The sequence below is a fragment of the Pipistrellus hanaki genome (assembly GCF_964339955.1).
Source record: "Pipistrellus hanaki genome assembly, chromosome: 3".
NCBI lineage: Eukaryota > Metazoa > Chordata > Mammalia > Chiroptera > Vespertilionidae > Pipistrellus > Pipistrellus hanaki.
Window position 1 is genome coordinate 67,194,632 of NC_140505.1, and position 15,165 is coordinate 67,209,796.

Sequence of the window (15,165 nt, forward strand, 5' to 3'; positions counted from 1 at the left end):
ATTTTTAAAATGAGCTCTTATAAATAGACACACCTAATATTTATTTTAAGCTGAGTTACTTGAAATAAAATAACTACTTTTCCTCTTTCTATCTCTCCTGAGACTTGGCATATCACAAAATTATTATTTGGCTTGTCATAGATTTTCTTGTATATACTTTCAGCTTAATTGTGAATTAGTTCAATTTTAGCTATCTCTACAGTATCTTTGGGGAAATATCATAAAAATCCACTCAGCAACAATCAGTTCTGACTAATGTATTTATTTTCTTTCCTATCTTTCCTATCTATCCAGTTTCTTTTTTTTATAAGACAGGGCACTATTATCACTCTACTAGATATGGTTATTTTTTTAAAACTAAAAATGAAATATATTTATCAAAAGTATATTTTGCAGTTTCTTCTCATTTGGCAACATATGGTTTTCAAAATTAATTTGTAAATTTTTTTATAGCAGAGTTTTATTAATTTTACCATTCTTGTTTTTTTTCTCAATCATTTCTATCATGTTAAAATATTCATATGTGCCAGTTTATTGTAATCATTAAGTACTATTAATGAAAGTATTTTATTGTTCTTTACTGATAGAAAGCGTTTTAGAAAAGTTTTTGCTTGTATAGAGTCTCTGGTAATCCATTGTGAGTGTACTAATTATGCAAGTTGGGTTTCTAGGACATGTAACTTAAGATGAATTCCTGAGCTTAGAGCCTGTGTAGCAGAGTCATGCTTAGCAGGTGATCTCTGGACCTATTAATACTTGTATTCATATGATACAAGAAGCTGAATGATGTCTCCTTCTTAAAAGGTATGCAACTCATAAAAAATAACTAGCAGGAAATCAGAAAATAGGAAGGATGATGCTTTGTTGGAAACAGTTTTTTATTCTGAGTATAGTTATACTCCATGGACATGAAAGCTACTATATCCTGTTGCTAAATATCACAACCTAGAAGCCTCTAATGAACTGATTAGCATTCATGTATCTCTTGGAAGTCAGATATATGAACAGTTGGTGCACTTTGCTATTGACAGAGCTTATGATCATAAATATACTTGCTGAGATTAGATTGCACTCGTTTGCTTTTCCTCTTAGACATACTAGTTTCAAGGTAATTAAATTCATTCATTGTGAAGCTTTGTTTACTTTAATTAGGACTGACAACAAATCAGATCTTGAATATTAAATGCATTTATAAGATCTTATTAAAATGGCAAATTATGAGCTGCTTAGATCTTAGAAACTGCAAGAATATGAAATGAAAATGCACAATGAATAAAAATATATTTAATTAAAATTTGGGTTATTAATGCTCAAACTTTGTTTTAAATTTTAGTGCTTATTAGTTGAAGCACATATCAAGTGTGTGATTCCTCAACCTGTTCTGGAAGAATATATATATTGTCCAAGTTGTTAAGAATGCTGCATTATTACAACTGGATATTTAAAGTAAAAATCATAATTTAGTGAACTTAATCTGTTAATCAAATATTCTTAAATTATAAAATTTTTGTTATAATAGGAAATTTTACTAATAGTATTCAATTATAGTATACCAGAGGCCTGGTTTACGAAATTTGGGCATTCGGGTGGGGGTGTCTGTCAGCCTGGGAGCCATCAGTAGGACTTACATAGTGCTGCTGCAGAAGCAGGAAAGGCTTCCCCTGTGGGAGCTCACTGACCACTGGGGGGCAGCTCCTGCATTGAACGTCTGCCCCGAGGTGGTCAGTGTGTGTCATAGTGACCAATCTTTTCACTATTTGGTCAATTTGCATATTAGCCTTTTGTTATATAGGATTATTATATAGGATTGTATTTTTATTTTTCCAGTGCATGCTTTCTTTACATATACTACTTAATATTTAAAAATGTTAATTTAGTACATTCTTTAAAGTCTTTACACAATTATTTCAGAGATAGCACATTGACTTCTTTTAAAGAAAAATATTTAATGTGTTTTTATTGAATTTTTAGAGAGAGAGGAAGGGGAAGGGATAGAGAGATAGAAGCATCAATGAGTGAGAAACAGCATCTATCTGCTGCCTATTCCATGCCCCCTATTGGGGATTTAGCCCAGTTATGTGCCTTGACTCAGAATTGAACCCATGACTTCCTGGTTCCTGGGTCAATGCTAAACCACTGAGAAACACGGTCCACATCACATTGACTTTTAATAATAATAATAATGTTACTTTCCAATTGCTAAACCTGCTCAGAAATATAATTAGAGTTGAATAATACCAGTATAAATATTTGCTTGAAAAATATGTAACACATGTTCGAGGTGGGTGGCATTAATATTGTTATATACAAACTATTATATGTGAATAATATTAAATTTTATATAACAAGTTACTTAACTCTTTCCTATGTTATATTCTTTAAATTTCTTCATTGCAATCCTGCTTTTATTCTGCACTTACTTTTTATTGTTCTGTTGTATAGCAGTGTTTTAATCACTTCTGATACTTCTATGAAGATGCTGAAACTATCTCAATAAATTCCTTCAAAAAAAGATATCTTATCTATATCTAACACTACATAAAGTATAGCATTTTTCAGGTAAAAGAATGATGTACATTTTTATTTAATTGAACTAAAGTGAGTAAATAAAACAGAAGAGTGGAATGGCTGAAATGTAAGTTTGTATTATACACGGTCCATTTGCAGGAGTGAAAAGTTGGGTAGCTGTGTGATTTGTAAGGACAGATTTTTCTTTCTTTAATTATTTTTCTCTTTTCTTCCTTTATCACTTGACTATCTTCTATGTAATCCATTCTTTTAATTTAATTTCTTTAAAAAAATTTTTTTTTTACAGAGAGGAAGGGAGAGAGAGAGATAGCTGGAAACATTGATGAGAGAGAAACATTGACCAGCTGCCTCTTGCACACCCCCTACTGAGGATGTGCCCGCAACCAATGTACGTGCCCTTGACCGGAATCGAACCTGGGACCTTTCAGTCCGCAGACCGATGCTCTACCACTGAGCCAAACCGGTTTCGGCATGTAATCCATTCGTAATAAACTTGTAAGACTTGCGTTAAAATACCCTGCTCCCCATTCTCTGTGAATCTTCAAATTTATATGCATCTTTTTCTTCTCTGAAATCTTAGGACACTCACAAAGGTTATTACACAACTTAACATGTACTGCTGTTTTACAGTCAAGCCTCAGTTACTTCTGTCAATGTCACCTTAGTCAGGACTTCCCTGGAGCCCAATGTAAATTAGCATCTGTCACTCTGTATAACATCACAAAACTTTTTCTTCATCATACTTACCACTGTCTGAATATCTCATTTACTTAGTGTGTGTGTGTGTGTGTGTGTGTGTGTGTGTGTGTGTGTTTTATCACTAGATTTCACAAAAGGAGGGATTTTGCTTATTTTGTTAACTACTATTTTCCCTAGTGCCCAAAAGAGGGGAATACAGTGGAGTTCAGTGAATACGTATAGATTGGCGGCTGGATGCCTGGGTAATTAAGAAGATATATAAAAGGTATTGGATATATATAACTGATTGAAGCTGATCCATATCAAATGTGTTAGTGGAAGTAATAGATAACTTTTGTGGGAAGGTACAATAATGAGGGCAAAGCATATACATAACCCTTGGACATAGGCAGTAGTGCAGTGAAAGCCTGAAGGTTGGGAGCAGGGTAAAAAAGTCAATGTGGGGAAGAAGAGAATTTCTGTAATATAATGCAGATTCATTTTAAATAAATAAATAAAAATACACCCATAGAATATATTAGTGCCAGGTAGTTTAATAATAAGCTATACTGTTGACCAGAAGTTGAATCCTAAATCTTTGTCTTACTACTTATAATAGTTGGCCAACACTAAATATTTGTAATTCAACACATGTGAACACATGTCTGCTTGTCAACATACCTTTCAAATGGGACAATTACAGTCTTTAATATAGAAATTAATGAGAATTTGGCCTATGTCCTAGTAAAGGAATAGAAAACAGATTTTATAAAAATAAGTGACTGGATGAATACCAATATTTTTCTAATGAATTTTATTAAATATTTATTGTGTATAAAAGCTCACCTGTTTCTTTAAAGCTTTTTATAAGGAGCTTGGGGAAAAATAAAGCCTTACTACTACTAAAATGGGTATTACCGTACTTTTATCTGCAGTTTAACAGTTAGCACAAGAACATCTTCATTTAGTTTCTCTTTTGGGTGATGATAATGATGTGTATTTGTGGGTTTGTTTTGTTTTGTTTTGTTTTGTTTTCCTGTCTGAATATTCCATCATCTCTTAATGAGTAGCCCATCAATAATAACTTAGAGACCTCATTAATCTAATCATTTATCCAATCCTATTAGAAAATCATTTTAAACTTCTAAGAATTTGGCTATTTCCAAAATTGTTTCAGTTTAATCACAATTTTATCAATCTCATTGGTAATTCCAATTATTCAAAGCTCTACTTCCCTTTGGAGCACATTGTTTATATTGATAGATAACAATTATAAGATAATCCTATATAATAAAAGCCGAGTATGCTAAATGTCTGGTTATCCATTCAACCAATCAAAGTATAATATGCTAATGATATACTAAGGCTGCTCATCCGCTCACTATGACATGCTTTAACAACATGGGGGCAGACAGTCAACTGGTTGACCAGTCGCTATGACGTGCACTGACCATCAAGAGGCAGCTGCTGCAAGTGGTAGGTTAGCTTGCTTCTGGGATCTGGCTGATTGGGACTGAGTGAGATGGGCCTGACATGCCCTGGAGCCCTCCAACTGTCGCTCTGTGGCTGGCCAATCTCTCACATCCCTCCCCGTGATCAGGATTGTGCACTGGTGGGTTCCCTCAGTCTGGCCTGTACCCTCTTGCAATCCAGGGCCCCTTGGGGGATGTAGGACAGCCAGTTTCGGCCTGATCCCACAGTCCAGGTCGAGGGACCCCATTGGTGCATGATTTCGTGCATAGAGCTTCTAGTTAACTTATAAAGCTCTCTAGTTTTAGAATAAGACCATGTAATTTTAATGGTTTTGACTCTTAGTCTTTCCCATCGCATTTTTAAATAGAATTATACTGTTTTGATTAAGTATGCCCAGCATTTCCCAAATATTTCAATAACTTTTGCTTTGTATCTGAAAATTAAAAAAAAAAAAATGGATTGGATAATACTTATAGCTTTAATTTAATCTGATTACCAAATTGATTCTTGAGACTAGAGATATTCCCAGGTATTAGAGTAAAATTACTAGGATTTGTGAAGTGCCTGTTTTTAAAGTTTAAAGCCTTATAAGCACTGATACGGGCAGAAAAATAGTAACCGTACAGTTAGAAACACTTTTGGTAACAGGGTAACCTGTTGTTCAGGTCAACAGCTGTTCAGGTCCTCTCTTAGCTCTTAATTACACCTATATTGTGTGTGTAAGAATGCATTTATGTGCAGTCTTCCATCAGAATTGTGAGAAGGCCTGTTACCCTTCTCACTCAAGTTCAAAAAAGATGACACTAGGGTGAATTAAGTAACTGGCACCAATGTACTAATAGTTGTAAATGGTTAGACTTAATACAACGAAGAAGGTGGGGCACAGCATTAGAGAAGGAACTGACAGAGGTGACTACACCCCATAAATGGGGGGAGAACAAAGCACTACTAAGGAATTGGATTAGAAAGGACAATTCACAACATCATTACAGACGAGTACCATGTACTACAAATGCTGTATGTATTCAATGGGAAAAATGATCACTCTTAGCTGTAAGGAAGAAAGCTTCATGGAAGAAGAATTTAGTGAAGCCTTGAATGGTAGGTTTGAACTTGAAAGAGTAGATAGGAATTAAGAATACTATATAAATAATCTATGTGGATACAGGATTGCTTTATCTATCAGGAACATTAAGAGTTTTACGTAAGAATTTATAGATTGAATAAACCAATGTTGATTTCTGAACTTATTATATTAAATTATTTCACTTTACAATTAAATCACCATATGTTCCATCTATAATAATACTTTCTGTATGTATGGTAAATGTGTTTTTTATTTACATTTGTTCATTTTACCCACAGCATTTTATGGAATATGGATATTTTGCAAGACAAAATATATGGCAATTTGTTCTGTGTGACTATCTATACTAATAAAAGCCTAGGTGGCCCTCACTCCCTCATGCGATATCATCGCAAGATGGCCGCCCCCCATATCATCATAAGATGGCTGCCACAAGATGGCCAGCAGAGAAGGGCAGTTGGGGCCAACCTTGTTTGCTGGAGTTGGGAACAGGCAGGCATGGGAGGACAGTTAGGGGTGATTGGGCTGGCAGGGGAGCAGTTAGATTTCAATCAGGTCAGCAAGGGAGCAGTTAGGGGGCGGTCAAGAAGCAAGTTAGGAGCAATCAGGCAGGCAGGCAGGCAGGAAGAGCAGTTAGGAGCCACCAGTCCCAGATTGTGAGAGGGATGTCTGACTGCCGGCTTAGGCCCGATCCCACAAGAAATAAACAGCAGTTGGACATCCCCCAAGGAGTTCCAGATTGGAGAGGATGCAGACTGGGCTGAGGGGACCCTTTCCACCCCCCACCTCCTGTGCATGAATTTCGTGCACCGGGCCTCTAGTATTGTTATAATTCCTTGTGATTTTGTGATTTTTACTAATTATAAAAAAAGTTTTATTGCTCATATAAGAATTAAAAAAGATACCACATATAAATGCATCATTCACTGGTAGTTTTGTGATCTACATTCTAGAAAGTATAAAGGAGCATTTTGCCATTTAGTTAAATATAAACTGAGCCACAGAAAGATTTATTGATTTTCTTAAGGCCATTATAATAAATTAGCTCTTGCATTAGAATTCAGACTTTGTATATGTTACGTCCGTGGTTGGCAAACTGCGACTCACGAGCCACATCTGGCTCTTTGGCCCCTTGAGTGTGGCTCTTCCACAAAATACCATGGCCTGGGCGAGTCTATTTTGAAGAAGTGGTGTTAGAAGAAGTTTAAGTTAAAAAAATTTGGCTTTCAAAAGAAATTTCAATCGTTGTACTGTTGATATTTGGCTCTGTTGACTAATGAGTTTGCCAAACAAGGCTAATATGCAAATTGTCCCCTCAACCAGGAGTTCCACCAGGGGGCCAAGCTAGCCTGGCAAACGCCCTCAGCCCCTTCCCTGATTGGCCCTCCACCCTGATCAGGGGCAGGTCTAGCTGACGAACCTCCCACATCCTCTGTCCCTTGGTCAGCTTGGCTCAATCGGCCCCAATTGGGGCGGGCCAGCTGGACCCCACCTGTGCACGAATTCGTGCATCAGACCTCTAGTTGTAAAATACATGGAGCATAGTATGAAAAAAGAAAAAAAGGAAAAACAGACATAGAAGAGCAATTGGCAACATGTGGATATGGTTACAGGTGGGTTGTGATGGACTGAGATGCCATACTACCTTGTGGGAAGGTTGAGTTCTAATTACTAAAATTTTTCTGTGCCCCCTGAATTCACCAGCTATCTGGCTGCAGTGCTACCTCTTTCTCCTTGGTCATATTCATTCATTCATTAATTCATCTATCTCAAAGGGAAGGGCCTGAATTTGTTGCTTTATTTTATCCTCCACCAGGGAATGCTCTGACCACAGGAAACATATCATTTTGAAATTGTGGCAAATTTTCCTTTTTTAGATATAAACCTTCCATTATTGTTTTGCATTATAGAAGGAACTGACAGAGGTGACTCCACCCCAGAAATTCTTTTTTTCAATCTAGTTATTCTTATTAACTGGCTTTTTTTCTTTTTTTAATTAAGTGTGCTGATGTCTGTTTATCCTTTTGTGTTAGAGACAGTAAGATGACTTCAGTAAGTTTGATTCTGTGTGTTCCATTTATTTAAATACCACAATTTAAAGGAACCTTATGTAATTATTATTGATGTGCTAAGAGAGTCACCTTTTCAGACAGTGATTTTACTGCCTAAGCGATGTGTAATGTCACAAAAGAATTCTGTGCTTTGTTTAGAAAATGTGTTCTGATGCCACTACTACATACACATTTAGTCTTCTCTGTCTCATTGTGCTTTGAACTGAGTTGTCATAAATGAGAAAATAACATCTCTGTTTGTATGTATAATCACAGTTCGAATCAGGTAATACATAGGAGAAACTACCATTTTCCAAAGGATAAATTAAAACATGAATTTAATTCCATAAAATACCAAATTTTAAATATCATTCTTAAAAATTTATTTTTGATTGTCTTTGTAACCATAAGTAAAGCTTACAATGAATAACCGGGCAATAAAATACTAAGTATTTATATGTATTCTAGATGCCATTAATTTTTCTAAGACCTTTGTATGTATTAACTCAGTCTTCACAACAGCATCATTAAGATAATTGATATTACTGTTATTCTCATTTTACAGGTGAGGACATTTTGGCCACAGGCATGGAACTACCAATTTTAGGAGTTAGAAATTGACCCCAGTTGTCCAGTTGAACTGTTGTACTTAATGCCTATGTTATTGACTTCACTGCCATTAAATGTAATGTTACAACTGCTGATCTAGAATTTTAAATCATATCACATGGTCTGTATTATATAGATAGGCAAATTGGAAGAAAAATTTCCTTGAGTTCAATTGTGAAAGAAAAATGTATAAATATTTAACTATTCTGATAATTTTGCTTGATCTAATTAGAAATTGAATTTAAGATTTCACCACTGTACAGTATAGATGAATTTTAAAAATGGTTAACTGTTAGAGGTGATTTGGCATTTTGGAGATGTGTAATAGTAGCTAACAATTACAACAAAACATTGGACTTACAGGTGTGTGTTTTTCTAAAACAGTACTTTGGAATTTCAAAATGCCTTAACTATAATATACAGCTTTGTTATCAGTACAAAGGAACAGTATGAGAATCTTTCAAAGTTACATGAAAACATGGAAAAGCTATACCAGAGCATAATGGGATACTATGCTGTTGACGTGAAGAAGGTGTCTGTGGAAGACTTTTTGACTGATTTAAATAACTTCAGAGCCACATTCATGGTATGTTAAAAAATTTAATTTGAGTTTTAAAAAGTATTTATCTATACTACCTTATCTATTAATACTTTTACTTCATTACTTCATTCCACTTCTGTTGTCTAGTAAAATCTACCTTTTCTGATGTCGAAAGTTAGCTTTAAAATTTCATATTTTGAATCTATTAAAAAAATGGGTGGTTTGTTCCCTTTTTGGCCTTCCCAACATTAAACTGTAATCAGAAATTTTTATTGAAACTTTGACAATTTCTGAAGTTTTTCATAGAGACTCCCCTCCTGACTGATTACAGAGAATTTTTATAGTAAGTTTTTGGCTATGAATTTGTTTCTTTATACTTATGATCAATTTGTATTTTTGTGGTATAATTTTACCAAATTCCTTGCAGCTCTTATGAAGCTTTTCCCCCCTGTTCTTTTCTTAATGCATTGTACAATAAGCTACCTGCAGTTTGCTTTTGAATGGATTTTATATTTCTAGGGTTTCCTTTAGATACTTTAATAGGCAGGTCAGGTCTTTGATGTGCAATCCTTTCATTTAGGTATTAAAAAGATCTTTTGAAAAGTATTAGCTGATTAGATAGGGGGAAAGAACCATACATATTAAAATGAGAAGGCATTGTTGCCTCCCTAGGGAACTGGGATACATTTCTGCAAAGAAAAAATATGTTATTCTTAATAGTTAGGTAAGTCATTTCTGTATTTCAGCAAATGTTAGTGGGGATTAAAAAGTTCTTGAAGTATGAAGAAAAAAACTGGATTTAAAGAGTTAGTCGTTTATTTTTTACACCTTCCTTGCTAAATTTATTGGACTTGGTTATAATCACTTGGTTATGATTAGATAGCCTTTTAATAAATGATATTTTAAAGGAAAAGTAGTCTATCTGCATTAAATACACATTTTGCTTCTAGCTCTTGTTTACTTCCTCCACAAGTCAAAGTGATTATTTAAATTATTTTTATACCAGAAGGGATTTTGATTATTAAGTATATTATGTGCCTATATGTATGCTGTATTGAATGATATATTAATTTTTACAATGTTTTATGAGGCAAATTGGCTTAGTGGAAGTAGCAAAGGCTTTGCAGTCTGAAAGAGCTAGGTTTGGGTGGCGGACTAGTTATGCGACTATAAACACTAACATTCCTGAGACTCACTTTCCATATTTATAAAAGGGAATGTCAATTTTTTTCTCAAAAGGGTGTTTAAATATTAAACAGGATAATATATGTTAAATGTTTACCTTAGCTTTTGGCACATGGTAGTTGGACAATAAATTATTGGCTAGAGGATTAACTCAGCAAGCTTGAAATACTCAAATCCTGAGCATTCCAAAAAAAGCTCTAGTCCTTGCCTGACTCCTGGGAGGTCACCTCAAAGCCCTTGGGATATCCTGTCTGGTAAGGGCTCTTTGTATATCTAGGACCAAGCTAGATAGTTAATGCTAAAAATGTGATTTATGGTGAATACCTGTTTTTGTTTGTTTATTTTTGTTTTTAATCCTCACTTGAGGATATTATCGCATTAATTTTCTGAGAGAGTAGAAGACAGAGAGACAGACTGAAACATCAATGTGAGAGAGACACATCAATTGGTTGCCTTCACATTTGCTCCAATCAGGGCTGGGGATCCAGTCTACAACCAAGGTACATGCCGTTGACTGGAATTAAACCTGGGACTCTTCAACTACAAGCTCTTTCCACTGAGCCAAACTGGTGAAGGCATGAATACTTAGTTTTGTTCTCCTGAGGCACTGGGCCACAATGTATCAGGTGGCCCTCTGTGGGCGCTGGAGACTGAGCAGCTAAGGTAGCTCATGCAGGAGGTGTATGCCTATAGGACTGTCCTCCCCAACAAATACTCTTGACAACGGGCCTGGGTGAGCTGCCCTGGTTGGCAGTGTGCTTCATGTGTTGTCACACATCATTGCTATACATATCAAACTCCATTGGGAGAGGACAGTGTGATTTAATCTGTATTCTTTTGGTGTAAACGGTAACTGTGAATAGAACAGCTTTTCTGAATTCTGTGAGACTTAAAAAAATGATCAAACTCAAAGCTTATCTTGGAGAGATCCCTGACACAATTATGTATAAAATTATTAAATGTAATCATGAAATAATATTTATAGTAGAGGCCAGGGGATGAATTTGTGCACCATTGGGGTTCCTCAGCCTGGCCTGTGGGATTGGGCTGAAACCAGTGCTCTGACATCCCTCTAGAGATCCTGTATTTCGAGAGGGCACAGGCCGGGCTGAGGGATCCACCAGTGCACAATTGTGGCCAGAGAGGGACGAAGGAGGTTGGCCAGCTGGGGAGGGCTCCAGCGTGTGTCTGGCTTATCTCTACCAGTCAGAGTGTCTGCCCCCTATGGTCAGTGCATGTCATAGGAGCGGTTGAGCAGCCTTAGCATATCATTAGCATATTGTGCTTTGATTGGTTGAACGGCCAACTGATTGCCCAGATACTTAACATATTAGGCTTTTATTATATAGGATTTTTATGAACCGTACATTTTTCCCAGATGTCTTACTTACATATATTACCTCAGCCAATCTTCATAATAATTGTCCATCTCTTCATTGATCACTATGGCCTTGAAGCATAATGCATGTCCAGGGCCCCCTTCCCCATTCATATTGAGGTTAGAGAATTTTGCTTAAACTGCTCCTGAACATAGACCTGAATTGCATGGTTTCTTCTTCAACTTTCTTGTTTCTAGTCCTGATGATGCTTCCTTTATTGTCATTGAATAGTCTCCTATTTAGCTAGTCTCCTTCTTTAACCAGAGTTGTTAGCACAGTGCAACAGCACTCTAACTCCTTAAGCAAATGTCATCTGGCAACTTCTTTATTTTGCTTACCAATCTCATTTTAGAGAAATACTTAGGCATGATTTCACCTCTTAGGACTCCTTTGTTATCTGTCCCCTTTAGATAACATGTTTGAAAACAGTTTCTCTACCAAATTATATACATTAAGAATATACCATTTTTCTATTTTAATTAGATATGTAACTGCTATGTAGACCCTCTGAGTTTTTAATTGCATACATTACCAAATAGAATTGATGTCATTACACGAAAGAAGTCAGACTTTTTGGTTCATGTAGCTTTTTTTTTTTTTTTTTTTTTTCTGAGCACATGAAACTTTTCTGTTTTAAAATAGTAAAACAGATTATGAGACATCTTTATAGTTTCTAAGACCCTGCATATCTGTACCCATGTTAGGTTTAGGTTTTCAATGGCAACAAAAAGCAATCCCTGCCTGAAGAGAGATTTCTGTTGTGCACACAAAGTGGGAGCCTTATATTGTCTTTTTTGCCCCCTAGATTTAGATATATAAAAGTGCTAAACTTTGCAACTATTTTCAAGTTCAAGAAGTCTAATCTGACCCTCCCTTTGTTTTGTTTCCCACATATATACCTCCGTCTGAACTATGTGCAATGACAAAGAAAGAATTCTGATTTCTTCCCATCTTAAGTGACTTATGAATTCTGCCAATAGAAGCCTCATCCTCTTTGTTTTTGAAAGTGATGTGTTGCCATTTACCTCATTATTGGAAAGACAGCAGTGGCTTAGGGAAGAGGCTGTGGCATCAGAACACCCTGGGCAATATAACTGGGGACAGGTTACTTTACCTTGCTCTGCCCCAGTTTTCTCTTAAAAACGGCATGTGTTTCTTTGGGATGTTACATTTTGAAGATCAAATGATATTGTGTACATATACTCCCCAAATTAGCTACCTACAATAAAATAGAAGTATAGTGATTTTTGCCTTTCCCAATCTATAATAATAAAAGTGTAATATGCTAATTAGACTGGTTATCCTTCTGGACGACCTTCAGAACAAAGCCGGGACTGCAAGGGAAGCCAGGTCCCCAGTGCCAGAGGGAAGCTGGTGCTGGCAGCCGGGGGAAGGAAGGCCTCCTGTTGCAAGGATTTCATGCATCGGGCCTCTGGTTCATTATAACAAGGAAATATTTAAAGTATTTTATTCCTTTTTTTTTTTTTTAATTTTATGCTCCCCTATAGAATAATTTGAACTAAATAAATAGCTACTTATTTTAATCAGTACTTCTGTCTTTAGATTATTTCTCCAAAATTGTTAGAGTTATGTCTTATCTAGTTAAAGATTTGTTGTTCATGCTATTTGCAGACTTTAAGTTGATTTTTGGTTCATACAATTGAAATAACACTGGGCAGTGAACAAATGTAAAATCAATTATAACTCATTAAATCTTGTGTGTTGATCAAATACAATTTATTCTTCTGAATATTCAAACTAAAGTGGTGATTTGCTAAAAAATAAAAATAAAAAAAAATGAATTCATTCAGTGAGGATATTTTTAGTTGGTTTTTTTTTTTTTCTTCCTGTTTTGTTATTGCTTTTTTATAAAGAGGGAAGCCAGAACAAAACTCATTTTTCCAAATCATTTAAATGTAGAAATTTGATGCTTGTCAACTCTAAATGTAATTTTCAAGGACTACTCTTTAGACCAACTAGGCAAATAACAGGAACTCCAAAGTACTAATCATTTTTTGTGTATTCCTTAGTTCTTGTAGATTAATTCCTATAATATCAGAGAAAAGGAAATCATGTTAAAGTCCTGTGGTTGGATGTTGAGTCAACTTATATAATTATAATAGGACATATCTTCTATCCTTTCTTATTCTAGTGAGCTTATGATTTTGAAGTTGTCTTCATTGGCCTCATTGTTATTCTGAGATCATACTTGGATGTACAAAGCTCCAAACTAGAACAAAATACATATTCTAAATATAGGATCATTTTTCTTCTTATCTTTGGTATCTGCTTATTTAAGGAATTGATCAATGCCAGGTGGTGAATATTTTGGGAATGCAATCTTGACACTTAATTGCTAGGTTCTTCTAATCTTTATTCTTTAGACTTTTCACAATAAAAACACACCTAGACTAACTGGCTTAATTTTTCTCTTTAGTGATAAGATATATACTTGCTATGCAAAGCTCAATGGGATAATAGATGCATTTGACTGACGGGTTCTATGTCACTAACTGACTGGTAATTTGTATTTCCCTTTTACATTTTAAGTATTTTTATTGTTCCCTGAAATGATATAGCAAAAGGTAAAACTGGATTATCCTAATACAATAATGAGGACAATGATGGATAACAAAGAGAAGTCAACTGAATAACTAATGCATAATCATAAGTAGATTAATCTATGTTATTCAAAAAAATTACACTAAACTTGGATGCCACAAACAAGAATGAATAAAATGGCATATTCTTTGCATATGATATATACTGGCCTTCATTTCCACATTGTGAATGAGAAAGAGAGAGAGAGCCAGAGAGAGAGAGAGAGAGGAGAAGAAGGAAGGAAACACTGTTGTTTTAAGGCTTATCATGTTTTAAACATTACCAGGCTCTCATGGAATATTTTAAGGCTTTAGTTGGATGTTTTAATTGAACAGGTGATTAACAATAGCTAAAAAAAAAATGCTGCCCTATAACCAAGCCTACATTAGCACTCATGGCTGCCATCTTGTGCCTACCTGTGCCTCGTTATTTTTATAGTATACTAGAGGCCTGGTGCACGAAATTCATGCATGGGGTGGGGGTGTGTGTCCCTCAGCCCAGCCTGCACTCTCTCCAATCTGAGACCCCTCGAAGACTGTCCAACTGCCAGTTTAGGCCCGATTCCAGTAGGATTGGACCTAAATGGGCAGTAAGACATCCCTCTCACAATCCAGGACTGCTAGCTCCCAAATGCTCGCCTGCCTGCCTGCCTTCCTGATTGCCCCTAACCGCTTCTGCCTGCCAGCCTGATCACCCTGTAACCACTCCCCTGCCAGCCTGATTGATGCCTAACTGCTCCCCTGCCAGCCTGTTTACCCCTAACTGCCCTCCCCTGCAGGCCCATTCACCCCTAACTTCCCTCTTCTGCAAGCTTAGTCCCTCCTAACTCCCCTCCCCTGCTGGCCATCTTGTGATGGCCATCTTTGACCACATGGGGGTAGCCATCTTGTGTGTTAGAGTGATAGTCAATTTGCATATTACTCTTTTATTAGATAGGATCACTTTAGAACATAAGGGAAAAGAACACATTTAATAGAAAATCAAGTTAGACTTTGGGAAAACTTAGTTGTGAACATTTCATACTTTATTAAA

At 35.8% G+C, this 15,165-nt stretch overlaps 1 protein-coding gene across 3 annotated transcripts in view; it reads left to right on the top strand.

The window, feature by feature from the left end:
* Positions 1–15,165, top strand: part of DIAPH3 (diaphanous related formin 3) — a 479,703-nt gene that overhangs the window by 308,766 nt on the left and 155,772 nt on the right. For all 3 annotated transcript variants that reach the window (XM_084876736.1, XM_084876737.1, XM_084876738.1), the window contains one exon: positions 8,848–9,013. In XM_084876736.1, the coding sequence (XP_084732862.1) occupies positions 8,848–9,013 (166 nt within the window). The remainder of the gene's footprint in view (positions 1–8,847; positions 9,014–15,165) is intronic.